This window comes from Gymnoscopelus microlampas (assembly GCF_963454915.1).
Source record: "Gymnoscopelus microlampas genome assembly, chromosome: 6".
Lineage (NCBI taxonomy): Eukaryota > Metazoa > Chordata > Actinopteri > Myctophiformes > Myctophidae > Gymnoscopelus > Gymnoscopelus microlampas.
Window position 1 is genome coordinate 19,511,193 of NC_139943.1, and position 21,823 is coordinate 19,533,015.

At 40.0% G+C, this 21,823-nt stretch overlaps 2 protein-coding genes across 3 annotated transcripts; both read left to right on the forward strand.

Annotated features, from left to right (window-relative positions):
- Positions 1–690: 690 nt before the first annotated feature.
- On the forward strand, positions 691–1,302 carry LOC311046890 (protein RER1-like; the record flags this gene model as incomplete). Its single annotated transcript, XM_084059470.1, has 1 exon — positions 691–1,302. One exon carries the CDS (start codon positions 691–693, stop codon positions 1,300–1,302), a length of 612 nt encoding a protein of 203 aa, XP_083915596.1.
- Positions 1,303–4,690: 3,388 nt separating this feature from the next.
- On the forward strand, positions 4,691–19,877 carry LOC311046643 (monoacylglycerol lipase ABHD2-like). Of its 2 annotated transcripts, XM_084059105.1 has the most exons (11): positions 4,712–4,857; positions 6,586–6,675; positions 7,142–7,376; positions 9,370–9,545; positions 10,361–10,528; positions 11,493–11,676; positions 12,152–12,244; positions 12,601–12,702; positions 13,008–13,077; positions 13,317–13,401; positions 17,414–19,877. In XM_084059105.1, the coding sequence occupies exons 3-11, from the start codon at positions 7,153–7,155 to the stop codon at positions 17,620–17,622; spliced, it is 1,311 nt and encodes a 436-aa protein (XP_083915231.1). In that variant the 5' UTR covers positions 4,712–4,857; positions 6,586–6,675; positions 7,142–7,152; the 3' UTR covers positions 17,623–19,877. The 2 variants fall into 2 exon arrangements, with proteins under 2 accessions (XP_083915230.1, XP_083915231.1); XM_084059104.1 differs by lacking the exon at positions 6,586–6,675 and having other exon boundaries at positions 4,691–4,857.
- The last annotated feature ends 1,946 nt before the right edge of the window (positions 19,878–21,823 follow it).

Below are 21,823 nucleotides of genomic sequence, written 5' to 3' on the forward strand. Positions count from 1 at the left end.
TGTGATGCTTTTTTCTTGTTTTGTTGTACAGTGTAGACTAATAACAATAAACAATAGTGACATCACAGTGATGATGAAAGCGTCAAGGCTGCTCAGTTTAAAACTGGACTGCACAGCAGTATTGGGGCAGTATCGACCAGGTACTGATTGAGCCTTTGTCAGTCTTCCATGCCTGCCTGCATCCGGAGCAAGTAGAGCAGAGACACCGAAACACATACCCCCTACCCAACAATCTGCCAGTTAGTTACACAATAGCCAATTCTTGTATCATTGTATTGTGAGGGCACAAAAATCATCGGCTAACTTCTCGCTGGACAAGCCCTGCAAGCAGCGGTTCCCAGTTAAATATTTTTATGTGGGTATTGTAAAGCCAAGAAAGGTATCACTAAGACAATATCTGGCAGATTTAGTGTTCTTTCCACTTGTCTCAATACTTGGTAATTGTGTCAGACCAGATATCACTAAGACCAGCCCAACCTGTCGCTTCGGTGTTCTGGTAGTCACAGCATAGGTGGGCATTGTGTCAGGCCAGATATCACTAAACAAAGGAAGAGGAGACCAAGACAAACCAGGCATTTTTCCTGCAAGTAGCCTGTACGATAGGTACGTAGCTAGTCAGCAAGAATAAGACTAGAATAAGAACGAAGAGCCGATTGTCACAGCAGCCGCATCAGACAAGAGATATAGACAATGACAGAAGGGGACAGTGCTGGGGAATCCATCCATGGGAAGCCATCTGCAGTCGGTACCTTCTTCACACAGCTTGGACAGATCTATAAGTCATGGCTAGACAAGTCAACACCATTATTTGGACTGCGATGGACTGCAACTCTAACACTTGGTCTCATCTACATGATCAGAATCGCCGTGTTACAGGGATGGTTTATAGTTACATATGCTTTGTCACTCTACCAACTCAACATGTTCATCTCCTTTATATCACCGAAAGTGGATCCTGCACTGCTTGACGAAGATTATGATGATGATGAGGGCCCCTCCCTCCCTACCAAGCAGAATGAGGAGTTCCGCCCATTCATTAGAAAGTTGCCAGAATTCAAATTCTGGCATTCCACAACAAAAGGAATTATGGTCGCCATGGTTTTCACATTCTTTGATTTCTTCAACATTCCAGTATGCTGGCCTATACTTGCAATATACTTCATCATGATCTTCTGCGTCACCATGAAGAGGCAGATTAAACATATGGTCAAGTACAGATACCTACCATTCACACACGGGAAGAAGACTTATAAAGGTAATAAGGAAGACACAGGGGAGAACTTTGGTAGTTTATCCTCTTAAACCCCGGCATCCGTATTCTGGGGAAAATCTTCGCTGAAAAGCCCGCCCACAATTGAAATCCTGAAGGGTCATCCATATGGGGTTTTAAGGGGTTAAAACCCATCCATCTTCCCCTGCGTCGTCTTAACATTTGTAATTAAAAAACAGGCAAGTGACAAAAGAAAATAATGTTTTGATTTATGGTTGGACCGTGTCGGATGAGGTTAGCGATGAAAGGATCAAGTTAGTCTGGAATTTTTTTTCTTTTGTAATGGGTATGGGATCTTTATCTAGTGAGCTATAAGTTCAATAGAAGGTGACATAGAGTGCCAGTTGCTTCCCCTTTCCCTTCTGTTTTGAAGTAGCAAAAGTCACAGAAGTATATTTTGATTTCGGTACACTGTTACCTTGAAAGAAAATAGAATTAGAGCAAAAGAAAACTAAAAAACTACATAGCAAGTAAAAAAAAAGAAGTTATGTGTTTAAAATAGATGTTTAAAAAATATAGTTAAAGAATATTACATTTGAAGTAAGAGGTTGAGATGGTTTGGACATTTGCAGGAGGTACATTGGGAGAAGGATGCTGAAGATGGAAGTGCCAGGCAGGCAAGAGTAGAAGAAGGCCAAAGATGAGATTTATGGATGCGGTGAGAGAGGACATGATACAGGTGGCATGAGTCACAGAAAACAGAACCAGATGGAAACATGATCTGCTGTGGTGTGGTGACCCCTAATGGGAATTAGGAAGAAGTGTGGTGACCCCTGATGGAAATGAGGAAGAAGTGTGGTGACCTCTGATAGGAATTAGGAAGAAGTAAATCTGAAGTTTTTTAAACTGAAAGAATACTTTTGTCTGTTGTGATGGGCTGCTGCTCTGGCCCTGAGTGTGCCCTTACTAATCTGTCCTTTGTACTAGATAAAAACATGTTTTGTTTAGAGAGTATAGTCACAGGCGTGGCTCTACAGGCAGCAAGCCATCTAGAAATGGGTATGTGTCTGTCTGTATCTGTGTGTGTGTGTGTGTGTGTGTGTGTGTGTGTGTGTGTGTGTGTGTTTGTCTGTCCGGGCCCAAGACTGAAATCGCTGCCTTTACCCCCCCCATCAGCCCCAAAGTTATTGTGTAAGCCTGCCAGTAGATCAAGAAAGTACCTCCACTATTTTTTTTCACGTTTCATATATTTCTGAGCGGTGTAGCCGCTCCTATAAGTGGGTTTGGGACTGTCGTGAAAAGACCGTCGTGAAAATGTGTCTTTCGCTGTACTGTGATTGGCTGACTCTATTCACACCCTTTGCCCAGTACTGTGATTGGCTAGCGAGACGCATGATGAAATTAATAACCTATAAATAGCACCACCCACTTCAAAAAAGAAAAGTTATTTTTTGAAGTGAGCTTCCATCACTGTTGTTGCTAAATAACACCGCTCACTTCACACTGGGTGTGATTTTTCAATTCATAATAGAAGTCAATGACAGGTAGCCCAGAACCAATGACAGGTAGCCCAGAACTTTCAAAGTTCTGTGATGTTTATTCTGTTTACGTTTCCATTATAACCACAACCACACTTGAAGGGGAGAGGGACATCATAAAAAAACAAAACCTCATAAAAAAGAGATAAGAGATAAAGAGAAATTATAGGTTCTGGGCTCCGAGAACACAGGGTTAATACCACCTCCTGAGTAGGACCCAATTAGTTCCTGAGTAATCTCTCAAGAACAGATTCTGCTCTAAATTTGATAGAACAAACAGCAGAGGTCGCTGTTTTTCATTTTCAGTTAGTTCTGGGTTCCCAGATTGGGTCCTGAGGACCTTATCTGGAACTGAGCCATAGCGTGTATGGAAACAAATCCAGAACCTGTGAAATACATTTCACAGCATGGTTAGACCCCATCTTGTTTATCCAATCGGCCATACAATATCTACCGTCAACTAGTAAAGATGAAAAGGCACAAAAACAACTTTTTTAACAGCTAAAAGGGGTAAAAGAGAAAAAAGCTCTTCAGAGACACCCTAAATAAACACTGTCTAAAACACTCAATACGGACTTTTGAGTCTTAGAAGGACAACACACAGCTACAGATCATATAGAAACAAACAAATTAAAGAACAGGGGGAAGTCAACAGATAATTCGCAATAGTTACAATTAGGAAATCAAATCAAACATCCAAAGATAAAGATATGACAGAGTATAGACACTGACTATTACCTCTAATAAACTGCTGACTATCCCTCTAACAAACAAATTCACATATCGCCCATACACGTTCACTCACGTCTGTCACTTCACCACTTTGGTCCCAAACAAGATATCTACTGGTTAGATTGCCATGGAATTTGCTGTGCACCTTTATAGTCCTGAGATGACCCCTACAGATTTGGATGCCTTTCCTCTAGCCTAGAGCAACTTGTATAGCAACAATGTATAGATAGCTTAGATAAGGAGCTGCTATAATTCAGGGATAAACAGTGTAGTTATTATAATCTATTCCATACCTTTTTCTTATGGATTTTATAATCAGTGTCTACCTTATTTAAGAAGAAGAAGAAGAAGAAGAAGAAGAAGAAGGAAAGATACCAGAGACCATGGAAAAGAAGTGAAAACACATTAAATGTCTCCTCCTTGTGGTCAGATATTGGGATTAGCAGAAATTGGATGGCCTTACTTTTCAGCTAGTAGTAGGCCTACTGTCTGATGCTGCTGTAAACTCCTCAAATACCATTACAATACAAAGATGCAATCTGAACCCACTGGTACAATCTGCAACTTGTGTTGACAGGTTCCACTGCTGCTGGCTAAGGTCACCCAGAACACAAGGCAGGGCCACACACACACACACACACACACACACACACACACACACACACACACGCGCACACGCACGCGCGCGCGCACGCACACACACACACACACACACACACACACACACACACACACACACGCACGCACGCACCGTGACGCACGCACGCACCCGCGCACGCAGGCATGCACGCAAACCCTATGACGCAAACTGAGCATAACTTCAACTAGACTGGGACATCTAATGGGTCAGCTTGATATTTAAGTGTTAAACACAAGAACAAAGCAAAGCATGTTCTCTGCAGTGTGCAGAGACACGAGACACCGCTTAGACTTTTGAGTCTAGACGTTTATCAATTTAAAAGCTTGATTATACAATTCACGAATACAAATTTAGACGCAAAAGATAGGAATTTTCACATTTACAACAGCATTGATATGTAATACACATATGTAATACACATATGTAGACACATTGTGAGCTTGTAGATCGGCGCGCGACACCGTCGTACGTTAATATTTTAAATGTGACGTAAAGACTAGCTGTGTCCAATGAGGAAAAGGCTACATGTAAAAAAAAAAAAAGTGCTTTTAGGAAGGAAGCAGAGTTTCCTGTTACAGCTGGTCCGCTGTGGTAAACACAACACAGTGAACACAACGGATCTCGGGTATACCTGCTACCTGCGGTCGGACGGAGTCAAACAGCTCCGAATAGAACCGCTCTGTTCAACGCTAAACAGTTGGACCAGCCTGCCACTATGTGTAGATCTTCACATCATGGTATGTTTGTACGCGATCATCATCAGTTGTGCTGTTTTTAACCCGGGGATGATAAAATGTACGTGACGAAATGCGCTTGTAACTGGTTACAGTAACTACGTCGCTTAGACTTATGTAGCCTGCTACACTCCATGTATTTATTTTTTGCTGCATTGTATTTCTATTGTATTAGATTCTGCAGAAAGTTCATCCCATAGCGAGTGAAGTTATTGTTGCATCCGGGTGTTATCCAGGAGTAGGCCACCACCTTAACGTAGCCTTGGATCAAGACGATCATAGATGATGTATTTTATCGAGTATGACTATTACTTTCGTATCTACGATAGTCTTGGCTAGCACCCCCCCAGTGCGTCCTGCACTTTCACCAGTAAAGCCCGTACTTCTCCATATACAAAAATAAATATATAAGGTTCTTACCTGGTTTTCCCAAATGTTAACTCGCGCTTCGGAGTCTTAGTGCACTGTATTCGTCCGTATTTTTCAATAAAGAAGTGTTTTAATCCCGACTGTGGCCGAACGCCATTCCCCCTCCTCCTTTACTTCCCTTTTACATTGAGTGTAATACCGACTTTAACCTGATGCGCCTCGTCACTACCGCCCATTGAGGATACAGGGAACTTCCGACAGAATCCGACACAGACGGAATTAAAACACTTCTTTATTGAAGAATACGGACTAATAAATTGCACAGACTACGAAGCGCGAGTTAACATTTGCGGTAAGCACCTTTATATATATTTTTTGTACATGTGTACGGAGAAGTACGGGCTTTACTGGTGAAAGTGCTGGACGCACCGGGGTGCTAGCCAAGACTAACGTAGATACTAGCCCCTACGGAACCTCTCCCTCCGCTGTATAGCTGTATAGCTCCGAGATGAGGTCCCTCGTTAGTCTCATGCCGTCTGTTTTCGAAATGGTCGCACATTTTCCACTTTACATGTTTTTTACCCATTTCTGCACATCGTATCCAAAAAGCAAAGCATTTCCGCCACTCTCTCAGATGTTTTAAGTTTTAACGGACCATAAAAGCTATCCAACGGGTTGAAGAAGGTATTTAATTTGCCTCGGTTTTCATCCGGTTACATGGTTTTAAGACATTGCGCAAGAGTTGCGCCCATAGAGATAACATTACTGATTGCCCTACTGGTCAAATGTTGAATTGCATCTTCTAATGCAAAATATTATGGAACCGGATGAAAACCAAGGCAAATTAAATACTTTCTTCAACCCGTTGGATAGCTTTTATGGTCCGTTAAAACTTAAAACATCTGAGAGAGTGGCGGAAATGCTTTGCTTTTTGGATATGATGTGCAGAAAGGGGTAAAAAACATGTAAAGTGGAAAATGTGCGACCATTTCGAAAACAGACGGCATGAGACTAACGAGGAACCTCATCTCGGAGCTATACAGCGGAGGGAGAGGTTCCGTCGGAGCTACGTAGATACTAGCTGTAGATTACGACTCTCGTAGATGTATTTTATGATTCTGATGTTAGGATCATATAAAATATATCTACGAGAGTCGTAATCTACGGCTAAGTAGATACGAAAGTAAAAGTCATACTCGATAAAATACATCTATGATAGTCTTGATCCAAGGCTAACGTTAACGTGTAACCTAGTAATTATCGTAATGACATGTTACTTTAGTTTTGGCATGATATTTCTAGGTTTTTGCTCCTCCTTTATAAAGTCTTTATTATCAAAAGTACTTTTCTTTTCTCCGGCAGTGACCATCGACACATTTTAGGATCATTGTTCTAGCGGGGAGAGACTTGTAGCTCTTCTTGAAATTGTTCTCTATAAAGTCACAAGACAAGGTGGGTGGATGCTCATGACATCACTTTGTATCAACGTCAAAGTATTTGACAAAGTATTAGTACAGGAATGTGTTGGATATAAATACCGTGGTTTTAGTGATATTACTGATACAGGGCACATTCAGATTAAAAACTGGGCCTGGGGATACAGCTAATTCTTTGTTTTACTGTGTGCATTCAACAGGTGTTCAGAAGTACTATTGGAATTCATTATATTACTTGAATCAGATACTATTGATTGATTGATTGAATACTTTATTAACAAGTCTCTTTTTTAACAGTACAGGTAGTACAGTCCAAGGTTATGTTAAAAGGATAACACAAACAGCCCCAGGGGGCTTGTTTACATTGAACATTGTACAACATTGTATTTCTTTAATCAGATAATTAGACACTGGGTGAATAGACCCGTCGTGTGTCACATCTCATAAGTTTGTGTAAAATGTTAAATATTTCTCTCTAACAGAGATTGCTGCCATGTCTTCCGCCACAAACACCCTGGGGGAAGGCTACACCGACACCATCGATCCGGAGATGCCAGCCATGTTTGATGGTATGAAACTAGCTGCGGTGGCCACGGTCCTCTACATCATTGTGCGCTGTCTGAACCTGAAGAGTACCCCAGGCCCGCCCGAGGTCATCTGTCAGGACACTCCACTAAACCACTTCCTGCTCAAGTCCTGTCCCTTGTTCACACAAGCGTGAGTTATAAAGTGTTGGATTTTACTATATATACGCATTTGTGTGTGTGTGTGTGTGTGTGTGTGCCATTTACTGGTGTGGGGCACAGAAATGGTTCTCATCTTCCACTGAGACTTGCCGTCCTAGAAGATGGTGTTGCCTGTGTCTTTACCTTCTCCTGGCGTCATTTTGTGGGAAACGTTTATATGTGAAGAGAATAAGGAAGATGGATCAAAGCGTCTTGATACCAATCTCAGTCTGGCCTTGCCTGTTGGGGAGAAATTGGTCACCGTCAGCTGGTTATTGGGCACCATACTGACCATGTCTATTGAAAGAGATGTTACTTACAGAACTGGGGAAGGGGGCGGAAGTCCAGGTAGGTAGCCAGCTTGCGGCGAAAATGATTGCTTTGAATGAACTTATACTTTTTTAGCGGTGGTCCCATCTTTGTTTGCAAGAGTAGACTGAATCTAGACGAATGTTCCTTTGAGTTTTATACTGTGTGTAGCAGTGTTGTTGTTGCACTCGTGATGTAGCCTATGTGCAGTTTGAATACTAATTAAGTCAAGTGTGCCATATCTATTCTGAAGTTAATGTGTGAACTACTTCAAAACTTCCATGGCCAGCGGTCATTATCACCTCAATAGCCACACATAAGCACCTTCACCTCGGATGCTTGCTACATTCTTGCTGCCCCCAGCCCCTGATCCTGCGTGCCAGATACGCTACCTCGGATGGTTAGTAGACTGTATTACGATTCTCTAAAACATTTCGGGGAGGATATATAGCGTAACACGGTAGAATGCACCACTGCTCATTGATCACTGGTGGGGCTTTATGGTGAGGCGTGCCACAAATGGAAACCATCTTCACTTCAGAGAGTGAAGACATTGGACTTTCGTGTACACAAAGTGTGCACTACCTACAGAGCTGTCTACAGAATAGCTGGAAGAGCTGGACGCTCAACTGTTGGACATTGCTCTGTCTTCCAAGGGACATTCCTAGGGTCGGTCTAGGCTGAAAACAAAGCTTCTTTGACTCATGTGTAGGGCGTTGCTGAAAATGAGCACTTGTGCTCAGCTACTACCCTGGGTAAATAAAGAAATGGAAAGGAATTACAATTACACACACACACACACACACACACACACACACACACACACACACACACACACACACACACACACACACACACACACACACACACACACACACACACACACACACACACACACACACACACACACACACACACACACTAGCTTCCCTGTGTAGGTGAAGAGAGAGCACTTTTAGAGCAGGGGTCACCATATAGATTTGACCCGGGGCCAAAGGCTCATAAGTGCAAACTCTTTGGGCAGCTGGGCCAGGCCAGACTTGTACACACACACACACACACACACACACACACACACACACACACACACACACACACACACACACACACACACACACACACACACACACACACACACACACACACACACACACACACACACACACACACACTTATTCATACACCAACACTCTCTCGATAGAATATATGATCAAGAGATAGGAACCACACGTAATGCAAAACAACACCATATCCTAATGGGTAGAGGGTTATATGGTACTTAACAATGATTCTGTTCAAATTTGTCTTTTCCCAGTCAAATTCTACATAGTATGCATGCTGACCCGGTTGCTGTCCATGTCCAACAAGTTGTTTAACCAGTTTTCCACCTTCAAGGTGCCGAACGTAAATTACGTCATTTGAATTGACACCTATCACATTTCTCACCACTCCAGACTCTACCTCATCCTTTAGCACTCTTTATTTCTTTGTGTCTACACTTATTGCATATTTAGATGAATGCCTGTCATGTTGTTTTGTTAGATTCATGTATGTGTTTACTAGATACTTTGTTATTTTTAAGTTGTGTTATTTAAATAGATGCTAGATTTTATGTCTCCCTAGTTACTTTGTAGCATGTATTGAAGGAAGCATTGCTTCTGTCCATCTGTCTGTAGGTACATTCCTCCATTACTATGGGGTAAAAGCGGCCACCTCCAAACGATTCTGTATGCGAAGATGGGCCGTGTCAAAACCCCCACACCATGTGGCGTCCGCAAGTTTCTCCCCATGCAGGATGGAGCCACTGCGACCTTTGACCTCTTTGAACCACTGGGAGACCACAGCACAGGAGGTGAGAGAACCACTGAACCTCAAATAGGGCTTTCACGATTACAAATATAAGTTGACGATTAATTGTCACACAAATAATTGCGATTTAACGATTTAATCGTGTTTTTGGCATTGAACATTGGAACATGTAAATAACAATGTAATTTCTGTTTGCCTTTTAGGCTACGCAATAAAAAAATGCACAAGTCAGATATGACAAATAACTTAAATATACAAAGAAATTACTGACATACATATTTAATAATCTTATACTTATTTTGTTTTTGTTGATCTACAAGCTTACAATGCGTCCCGAAGTGACGCGTTGTAAGCTTGTAGATCTGCTATTTCTGCTATTTTTTGGAAAATGTTAGAAAATGTATAAACATTCAACATGGAAACGATTATGCAAAAATAATTGCGATTATCTCAAATAATTGCGATTAGGCGAAGAGGCACCTCTAGGCCTAGAGGTGAGAGAACCACTGAACCTCAAAGACAGACAGACAAACAGACAGACAGATAATCGTGGACTGTCATGGGTTTGTAGATTAGATCATGAGCAGAATAACATCATGTGGTTTTCAGAGCCAGAGAACAGATTATGGTTGTCTGTCTGGCCCCATCACCACCACTTGGAGGAGACCATGTATTTCAACATTCAATTTGACACACACACACACACACACACACACACACACACACACACACACACGATCACTCCAAACAGGCGTGTTCAGTTAACCCTCATGCACACATATACAGTAAATACTCATAAACACTTCCTGACTGTGACTCCAAATCTCTGTTTGTGTGTATGCATTTGCGTCGCCACAGATGATATCACCATGGTGATTTGCCCAGGGATCGGTAACCATAGCGAGAAACACTACATCCGGACCTTTGTTGACCATGCCCAGAGGCGGGGCTACAGATGTGCTGTCCTCAACCACCTGGGGGCCCTACCCAACATCGAGCTCACCTCACCGCGCATGTTCACTTATGGTAAGCACAGGAGAGGACAACACAGAAAAGAAAGCAATGTAACTATTGTCTGTGTATGACTCTACGTGTTGATATTGAATTATATGTTCAAATGTTGTAGTATGTTTATTTATATATAATATAATGTTCTTTATTCTAAAAACAAGTTTTAATGTGTAAACAAAGCATCTCAAGGGGCACGTTGGTGCAGTCGGTAGCGCTGTCGCCTCACAGCTAGAAGGTCTTGGGTTCGATTCCCGCCGGGGATCCTGTGGGCGCTGGGGGCGTGTCCTCTCCTCCGCGTCATCAGTGCCCAGTGGGGTTGGTGAAAGGGCCTTTCTGTGTGGAGTTTGCATGTTCTCCCTGTGTCCCCTAGGTTAGGGGGTAGGTGCCCTCACAAAAACATGCAGTAATCCTGGAAAGGAACGGGTTGGAATAACATGTTCCTTCCACGCGTTACGTCCAACCGGGGAAACTCCCCCCTGTCGGGTGATAAGAAGGCTTGTTAGCTCTCATGCATTGAAGGAGGTATGAGCTCGACTCTGGGCTCTCCCTAGGCTGGCAGAGGGAGTGTAACGCTTACTGAAAACTCGCCACTTCAGACTCTACCTCACTCCCTAGCATTCGTCATTGCTAGTATCACTACCTGTTGTTGCCTATGATAGATCCTAGTTATACTATGAATATGTATGTAGGTTACTTGTTCATATACTGTATGCTATTTATAGTATTTAGATAGACATACTGTATATTGTTTTCTTATCCACAAATGCTTTAGATAGCATATCGTTTAGACAGACACTAGGTTTGATGTTTAGCCTACCCGGTATCCTAGTTACTTTGTAGCACTAAATTGTTTTCTTTTCTTATTCAGTATTCAGTTTATCATTTACCTTGTTGTTTGTTGACAAGGGTTCATGCCATTTCCTTGTAAGGCGCTCTGTATAAGAAAGTATTTTAAAAATGTGCAATTGTCTTCTGCCAGGTTGTACGTGGGAGTATGCAGCCATGGTGGCCTACGTTAAATGCTGCCTGCCCCAGAGCATGCTGGTAGTTGTAGGCTTCAGTCTGGGAGGAAACATCGTCTGTAAGTTCCTTGGAGAGAACCGTTCCAACCAGGACAGAGTTCTCTGCTGCGTCAGTGTGTGCCAGGGATACAACGTCGACAGGTCAGTACCACCAAGGAGTGTTGTGTTAGTACAACTAACCTACATAATAGTAGCTTCAGTGGTGGTAGTAGTAATGTTTTGTAGCTGTCGGATGGAAACCTCATACTGTACGTATGTTTTCAGGATTCAAATTCAAAAATAGCAGATCCACAAGCTCAAAATGCGTCACAATGCGCTGCATTTTGAGCTTGTGGATCAGCTATTTTTTTATTTGAATCCTACTTTTTTAGTTTGACCGAAGTAGGGTATTCATTTATGAAAAAAATGAAAGTTAAAATGTGGAGATAAGAGGTTTCTGCCCAACTTGCCCGATTTGCAACAATGGTAGTATTGGCAGTAAGAGTACCTATGCCTGTACCAGCACTACTACTATTACAACACTACAACTACTATGATGGTAGTAGCTGTGAATATATTGTTACGTATGTGTTTGGCGGTGTGTAATTGTATGTTATTGTTGTGTGTGCACTCGCAGGGCTCAGGAAACGTTTCAACAGTGGGAGCATGGTCGTAGAATCTACAACTTCCTGATGGCAGAAAACATGAAAAAGATCATACTGTCACACAGGTGACTGTTAACCCATCTGCAATGATACACCACACAACCACCACACACAACACAACATTACACACCAACAATACAGAGAACAATATACAACACAACATACACTATTGCTGTGTATGGTGTGTCTTGTATTGTGTTTATTGTTGTGTTACACAACACACCATTACACAAAAATACACAACGCAATACAAGACACCATACACGGCAATATACACAACAATACACACACCACGAAACAATACACACATCAACAATACACATGATACGCAGCACAACATGCCACACCCTACATCCTTAGCGTTACAAACGACTGGTTAGGTTACATGGTTGAACGTGTGTGTGTGTTTGTTGTTGAACAGAAGCAGTTTGTTTGGTATGAGCTCTGGTATGACGGAGGAGCCAGACCTCAGCAGACTCTGCACAGCCACCTCTCTGATGCAGATTGATGAAACCATTATGAGGTACTGTATGTGTATTTGACCCTTTTGATTCATATTACCCACATGAACCCCAACGTCCCTATTGTGGGCATGTCATAATAGGCAAACATTCAGTGAAAATAGGCGAACATCTGGCTAAAATATCTACATGCTCACATTTGCGAACTTGTAGATCCGTATTTGTTGGTCTATTTGCGAAGAGATTTGGTGTAGAGGGGAAAAGGAGGGGACCAAGTACAGACCCCTGTACTGGGGGACATCTGTCAGTGTCAACCAAGTATGTAGGGTTTAAGTGCTTAATAACGCTTCTGCAACTTCTGTTGCAGGAAATTCCACGGCTACAGTTCCTTAAAGGAGTATTATGACCAGGAGAGCTGTGTTCAATACATTCATAATGTGAGTTTGGTATTCATTCACATACTGTGAATTATTGATTGTTATTATTACCATCAATCATTTCATAAATATATTTATGGAAATCTTCAGATTGTGTTAATGATTGCCAATATGATTACTGCTGAAACTTATAGTAATGGTATATAACTTATACCACTACTACTAAAGCAATAATTCTGTAGTATAAGAAAAATAAACACTTTAAACAGTAACTGATGATGCCATGTCCCTGGTCTCAGATCAGCGTTCCTCTTCTGCTGGTGAATGCTTCAGATGACCCCCTGGTTCATCCGAGTCTACTGACCATCCCACGCTTACTCGCTGGTATGTCTCAGCTGGAGCTGTGTGTGTGTGTGTGTGTCATTATCATATCGTCATCTAGATATTTAACTCTAGTACGGGCAGGGCGTGTGCACTGTGCATGAGACAAGTATCACCGCAATAGTTTGACGGGACTTGTCGCCAGTTCTTTCCTGCAGGAAACCTTGTATGACGAAGTATATAGGGCTTAAGTCTAAGGGGGTTAAGTGCCAATGAAGTCTTACTGCTCTCACTTCCATGGCCAGACATTCTTATTGAATAATTCAAGGCCACACGATCCCTCAGCACTGGGTGTCTTGTTTGTTAGTGTGTGTAGTTCGGTCTCCGTAGATCTGAGATCTTGTGTCTTAATGAAGGAATCAGGAATACACTGCTCTGTAGAAGTCACAACTTTCTCTTCCCTTCACAGCGTTTCTTCAATTGCTGACAGTAGCCATTTGTCCAAAGTTGTGTAATATTGTACTGATTAATAGAGTTGACTTCTTCCATTTCTAAAATAAACTATCAATCTGTATTCATACAATTACAAATATCTTGTAATTGAATTTTTTTTGATCATATATTAAAATCATTTAAAAACTGCCCTAATTAAGCCACGATTAGCCCCTGGGCTGGACTTGTTGGACATGTATGCCCTATATAGCCTACTTTATACTGTCTGAGCAAAGCCATGGCTCATAGCTCTGGGCATTTATAGTACAGAATTATGAACCCTGAGCCATGGCGTGGCTTAACTGTTAAGGTTCATTATATTGCTATTGAAAAGTAGATGAAGGAAAAGGTTAAACTCTTAATTTAGTTGCATTCCAAAAGACTCCTGACATCTACTATTAATGGTGGTTGACTGGTATATTCTCTGGGTATTCCAGCATTAAAATGTGTACACTAAGTGTTTGTTGGTCGGAAACACTGTGAAGCTTTCTAACAGGGATTTCTGATTCCGAACTTATATTGTAGTACAGCATGAGATTAAACGCCAACCCACACATTCAAATGATGATTATTATCAGTTAAAACTATGTAAACAAAGAGTGATCACGTGAGCACGTCCTGTCACAAATGCTTCACTGAATTACATGCACGCACACAACTATCTCCATACACACCCACTCTCATATCAGCACTGACCAAACCTGTACTAGTAGGGCAGTTTCGAGGCTCCGTGAGCACCCCAAAAACACATCTCTTAAACCTGTTTTTTTAGGACCCTAAAGGTGTCTAGTTATGATTTCTGCTTGTTGCCCATGTCAACTAATGTCCCATGGGATTTATTTTTTTAACCCTTTCTGACACCTACCCCCAACCCAAACCATAACATGAAGATAACAGAGAATACCATAACTCTTGAAGTAAACAACATACAGCAACAAATGAACACATTTTTCTATATCATTTTGACCCAAGGAATGCATTAAAGTGGTTATTATAAAGATTCAAGCACATCTTGACTCTATTTCAGGACATAAACAGCCAAAAACAAGCAGAAAACACTCAAATCACATCTATATTTCTCTTTTTACTACATTTTTAAGGTGTATTCTTTTTTACCATACTGTATGTCTTTTCGGACCCTAAAGGTGTCTAGTTAAGTTTTAATCTTGTTGCCCTGGTCAAATAAGGTGCCATGGGGTTTATTTTAACCCTTTGTTACACCTATTCCCAACCCGAACCATACAATGGAGACAATAGAAAATACCATAACTCTTGAAGTAAACATACATAGACAAATTAACACATTTCTATATATAATTTCGACCCAAGGAATTCATTAAAGTGTTTATTATCAAGATTCAAGCAGGTCTTGACTCTATTTCAGGACAGAAACTGCAAAAAAACTAACAGAAAATGTTCAAATCACATCTATATTAATCCTTGTATTAAATACTTAAGGTGTATTCTACTTTACCCCATGTTTTTTTGGACCCTTATGGTGTCTAGTTAAGATTTCTTCTTGTTGCCCAGGTCAACTAATGTCCCATGGGGTAATGTCCTAAAAACATGGGGTAAAGTAGAATACACCTTAAGTATTTAATACAAGGATTAATATAGATGTGATTTGAACATTTTCTGTTAGTTTTTTTGCAGTTTCTGTCCTGAAATAGAGTCAAGACCTGCTTGAATCTTAATAATAACCACTTTAATTAATTCCTTGGGTCAAAATTATATATAGAAATGTGTTCATTTGTCTCTATATGTTTACTTCAAGAGTTATGGTATTTTCTATTGTCTCCATTGTATGGTTCGGGTTGGAAATAGGTGTAACAAAGGGTTAAAATAAACCCCATGGGACCGTATTTGACCAGGGCAACAAGATTAAAACTTAACTAGACACCTTTAGGGTCCTAAAAGACATATGGTAGAAAAGAATACACCTTAAAAATGTAGTACAAAGAGAAATATAAATGTGATTTCAAAATATTCTGCTATCTTTTGCTGTTTATGTCCTGAAATAGAGTCAAAATGTGCTTGAATCTTAATACTAACCACTTCAATGAATTCCTTGGGTCCAAATGATATAGAAAATGTATTAATTTGTCTCTGTAGGTTGTTTACTTCAAGAGTTATGGTATTTTCTGTTATCTCCATTTTATGGTTTGATTGGGAATAGGTGTCAGAAAGGGTTAAAATGAACCCCATGGGCCATTATTTGACCAGGGCAACTAGAATAAATCTTAACTAGACACCATAAAGGTCCTAAAAAACATATGGTAAAAAAGAATACACCTTAAAAGTTTAGTACAAAGAGAAATATAGATGTGATCATTATGATTTCAACATTTTCTGCTAGTTTTTGGCTGTTTCTGCCCTGAAATAGAGTCAATATGTGTTTGAATATTAATAAAAACTACTTTAATTAATTCCTTGGGTCAAAATGATATAGAAAAATGTGTTCATTTGTTGCTGTATGTTGTTTACTTCAAGAGTTATGGTATTCTCTGTTATCTTCATGTTATGGTTTGGGTTGGGGGTAGGTGTCAGAAAGGGTTAAAAATAAACCCCATGGGACATTAGTTGACATGGGCAACAAGCAGAAATCATAACTAGACACCTTTAGGGTCCTAAAAAAACAGGTTTAAGAGATGTGTTTTTGGGGTGCTCACGGAGCCTCGAAACTGCCCTACTATACTTATCTGCACTACATGTGTATTCCTTTAACATTACATCTTCACTTAGTCATTTAGGTCACTTAAAGACCTAAATACTAGTCTCACATGACATTATTTCCTGTTCTTCTACCTGAAACTAATGGGTGGAGCTACCTTCCACCTAAACACAAAGGTCAAACCCAGGATTTAACAATGTTTCCTCCAGTAATAATGAAAATATTTTTGTCACTGTTGAGTGATTTACTGTAGTCTTACAACAAGTATTTAGTGCATTGGTCTGCTGGTGAGGCAGTACAACCTAACTTGAAGAATGAGGGAATAGGTGTGTTTGTTTGTTACACTTGACTTAGTGAATACTTGTTAGTCTCCTTACTCTGTTGTGTGTACAGGCCTTTAGTGGCACCAGCCAAATGTCAAGTTACATTACAGCTACTACTGTAAAATATTTACTCTGTGTGTGTACGCCAAGAGGTAGTGAGAGGTGTAGTGTTAGGTGACAGAAAGAGAAAGCATTTGGCCTTGTATTTCCGTGGGGAAACTCAAGGTCCTGTTTTTTGACTGGAGAGCTGGTGTGTTGATCACAAAAAAGCAGTTTCTGCTTCTTTTAACACTGCAATCTGGAACTTAAGTTTTATTTGACTTTTAACACTGCAATCTTGACTTAAGTTGTATTTGACTCAATCTGTATGGTAGAGTATGTTAATTTAATACAAAATAAATATCACATCTGCAGTGGTTGGAGCTGGTCTCCCTACTTTCCCATTAGAAATGTAGGCCCTGGTGTTGGCTAAAATGAATACTCCATGTGGATCTTTAGTCAGTTTTTGGCTTTAATCAAAAGGAAACAGTTTTGGACATACAAGGTTTCCACCAGAATGAATCCCTTCCCCCCCTGTTGTTCCTAACAGAGAAGAAGCAGAACGTGGTATTTGCCCTGACGCAGCACGGAGGTCACCTGGGCTTCTTTGAGGGGGCGGGGATTGTGCCTCAACCTCTCACCTGGATAGACAAGTTCATCGTTGGCTACGCGGACATCATCTGTCAGTGGGAAGAGAACCACCGGCCGCCCTGTCAGAGGGACCAACACACATGCACACACGACACACACCAAGCGTAATGCCTGCTCGTGAGATGTGTACACACACACACACACACACACTATATGTGCTTCCAAAGCACAGTATAAGTTTAATGTATGCTGGTGTATGCACACATACAGCTGTTGTACAGTATGTGTGTGGGGTGATGGGAAATGTTCACAATGTATATATGGACCCAATCAAATATTTTTGACCAAATACCTCGATATCGATATTGTGACGATATTGTGGGGATTACTATTGGTGCTTTCACAAGATATTTACACAATGGGATTTTTGATAATCATGCATATACAATAACTCAGTTGGTAGAGGCAAATAATAGAAGCGCTAGAACAGTCAGGAACATTCCGAAAATTACATCAACTTCACTTGTAATGCAGCCTTTAACTACAATACTTATGCCATAACACGATATTCTGATATCCGATCATCAAATCGATTATTACACACACGCACACACACACACAAATTAACATACACAAATATAACAAACTCTTTGATTCTACCTCTTCCTGTTCTTTATCCATTGCTGTTGCTGGCCTACAGAGACTCTTTCTTACTGCCTTTCAAACACACTGTTTTTGGAACACATTTTGTATACATCTGTTGGTGCTTAAGTTTGTTCTGCAACACTTTTAAGCAGAGGTACTGACCTCTTTGAACCAAACGATGTCTCTTTCAAAACTGTATGTTGCCTTCTACTGCTGCTAGTGATACTGCTGCCACTACTACTATTGCTGCTAAGGCTGCTGTCGCTACTAATCATGATGATAATAACAAAGCACTTAAAGTGTTGCACAAATTTCAGAGACGATCAAAAGACGACATAACATGGCCGTCTAATAAATGAAAGTTAATAAATAAAGTATTTTAGGACATGACACTGACAATCTTTTACTCTTTGATGAACATGGCAGTTGATTCATGTTTACACAATTAGTCTTACAGACCTAAATAGTATATGTTACTACTATAGCCATTAGCTACATGACCAAGCTGCACATTCAATGTGGTTTACACAGGAGTCCTGTTTTATTAGCCACTTGTCACTTGAAACCTAGCATCCCTATTCTAGGGGGATCATTCACCAGAAATAGCTGATATACAACCTCACAATGCATCGCAATGCAACCCATTGTGAGGGCTATTTTCCACTAAGAGATTTGGTGTAGATGTGTGAAAAAAGCGGACCAAGCACAGAGCCGACCCCGGTCAAATAAGTAGTTGTTTACTAAATATAGAACGTTTAACTGGTTAAATAATCATTCTCAGCTTTTTTTTGCACAAGGGGCCTGGCTGAATTGAACATTGACCATGAGCTCAGGACCCAGCCTATTGCATAACAATATTTCTCCATTAGAGTTGTTCTTTGTGATTCTGTGAGAACAGATTTTGGATTCCAAACCACTGGTTGTGAAACATTGTTTTGAATGCTGTTTTATGCATTACCTGTTTCCATGGCCCTGCTCATGTGTATTTTTAATCTATGGCACCCTCTGCTGTTGATTTGTAGCATTCCTTAAAGAGCACGTTGAGCAAACTGGGTGATATTTGGGCTATTTTAAATGATACTCTTATTCAGATCAACTCACCATGCAGCCTTGTGCTTATATTTCTGTTAATTTAATTATTTTGTCTTATCTATTGTTTACTAAGAGGTTATGTTTGAGGAAAGCTGTTCTGTTAAGTAACCTTGAGTATGTCTCCTTAATCTTTTACAACACTTATAGTTGATGCTGCCCTTCAGGATTTCAAACTTATTTTAACAACCTGGTCTGTTAGCTTAGAAGCGTCAAAAAAGGAGTGAAGAGTGCTACCATATCAAACTGCCTAAAGTGAAAACGTGACTGAAGGTGCTTTTTGGAAAAACCAGGGGAGATAATGGTAACCAATATTATAATCAGGTCTAAGGCCTTTAATGTAGGTCTTGTTCACCTGGAAGAAGACAGTTCTATATGAATTAGCCCTACATTAAAGGCATTTAAATTGAATAAAGAGTGCCTTTGACCTGATTTTTATGTTGGTCCATAAGACTGTGGTGATTTATTTAAGATCATCCAGTCTATAGGCATCGATCTTTAGACCAAAATACTGTATTGTTCATGAGGAAGAGGCCCAGTGTATTACATAACATGAACTTAATTTTCTACTTTTCCTAGTTCTGTCCATGAACCTATCAATTAAGCTGGGTGAGGCATTATGTTGAGTCTCCAAGGGATTTTAAAATTCGTTGACTTTGACAATAAAAACAAACCTAATGAAAATCATACTTGGTATTAAAATGTCTCAATTTTTTTTTTCTGAGCTGTTCATTATGAACCAAGGTAAATGCTGTGTCTAGCTTGGCTATATATTGCTCCACGTTCTATTACACTTGGGATGCTGAGGATTAGCATGCCTCCTTCCATTGGATGTGGAAAAATCATGTGATTTAATTATGTAAATGTGTCTGTTAACATGGATTAATTCAATGCAAATCTGCCACACAAGCTCTGTTGAATTACTATGTGTACAGCCCTAATGAACAACCCACGACTGGAAAACTGGATGCTGCATAAATGCATGTTAATGTAGCTTACAGTCTGCTTTCTGGACAGGCCTGGTTTAAAAGTATAGTTTGTTCAGTCTATTTAGATGTCATACAGGTGAAGTCTATGCTGTAGAACAGTACAATGAGGTATAAGACTAGACAGTCACAAGATAGTGTTTCAAATTAACTAGGGTAATACTCAACCCTGAAGGGAAATTAACTGAGTCATTCCACGAATTCGGTACGATTTGCACTTTTTTTTTGTTGAAAAATCGATGGAAACTAATTACTTTTTTGAATAGCCCACACCATTAAGGACATATTTAACATGCAGAAAAACATACTTTCCCATCTCAGGCATTAAATTAATAATTTTATATGGAATAATATATGTAACAGGGTTGAAATTCATAACGGGGTTGAGTGGAACGGGGTTGAGATTTTTTACTCAAGATGGCCATAACTCTACCTGTGATGATTAAGAGGAGACCACATGGCATGCATGACATTAGTCAACCACATATATTGCTGAAATGATAAAGACAATTTAAAATAATAATAGTTTTCTATCTTTATTTCATGTAACAGGGTTGAGTTGTTATGCTTTACGACCACGCTTTGAAAGTATAAATGACCCTAAATAGCTGTATAAGAAGTTCGAAATGTTCCTCTTTCTGCAGCATCTTGCTCAGAAGACTTGTAGAATGCCATCACATGTTGTTGATGCCACTAAAGGGTCAGTTTATACTTTTTACAGAGAGGAGAATGACTTGTGTAACGGGGTTGAGTGTGACTGTGGGACAGAGCTATATAACGTGATTTTAATGATAAATCAACTATTTATTAAAAAACGAAACATGACTAGCAATAGAGTACATTGCTGGTTTTATGTGAATAATATAAGTTATGGATTATTCTACACTTTTAGTAGTCATATCTGAAGGCCAATCTCTCTATCGGCCATTGGGGACATGAAAAATGGGCAAATTTAGGCGGTGTCTACTGTAGAAAAGGCAGATAATTTCAGATATAAAGATAAAATATATAATATTTTTACACAATAGTAAAGGAAACATGTCAATTGATTCTAAAAAGCTTTTAAAATTTGATTTTGGTGACCCGATGGATACAATACACTTAAAAAGGTCAGAGGGGACTGCAAAGTGTACCGAATTCGTGGAATGACTCAACTACATTTTATGTGACTTAAGAAGATAAGAAAGCATTGTGTAATAAAAACTGAACAAAACATTTTTAATATATACCTGACAGACAAAAACTAAGTTAGTTTTAGGAATAAGAAAGGAAAACCGGTGCGCTTCCTCTGGATGCCTTCTTAGTTTAGGCAGTGGGTGCTCAGCTATGTAAATAACTCAGAAGAAAACCACCTAAGTGGAAAAAAGCGGCATTCCAAAATAAAGTTGCAAGACAGTGGCTCAGATGTGGTTTCTCATTATAATGTACATCAAATTACTTTTTGGTAGTCTGAAGTGAAACTCTACTAAATAGTAGGCTATAAATGGCATACTGTGTAGTATGTAGTAGCCTACATTAGTATGGCTACTATGGTATTCTTGCACAGTATACAAAATGGCTCCTTGAATGGTGGTTAACTTAGTTAGTTGACAATTCATTTGGTTGACTGACATTAAACCCCCAAATTAATTATTAAATTCAGAGCTTTC

What these genes read in the sequence shown, in the direction of transcription:
- LOC311046643 (XM_084059104.1), top strand. Translation starts at nt 4,836, where the DNA reads ATGTGTAGATCTTCACATCATG. An exon ending in TGTCCCTTGTTCACACAAGC is followed by an intron (nt 7,377 to 9,369) that starts GTGAGTTATAAA and finishes ATCTGTCTGTAG; the next exon opens with GTACATTCCTCCATTACTAT. An exon ending in GTGTTCAATACATTCATAAT is followed by an intron (nt 13,078 to 13,316) that starts GTGAGTTTGGTA and finishes CCCTGGTCTCAG; the next exon opens with ATCAGCGTTCCTCTTCTGCT.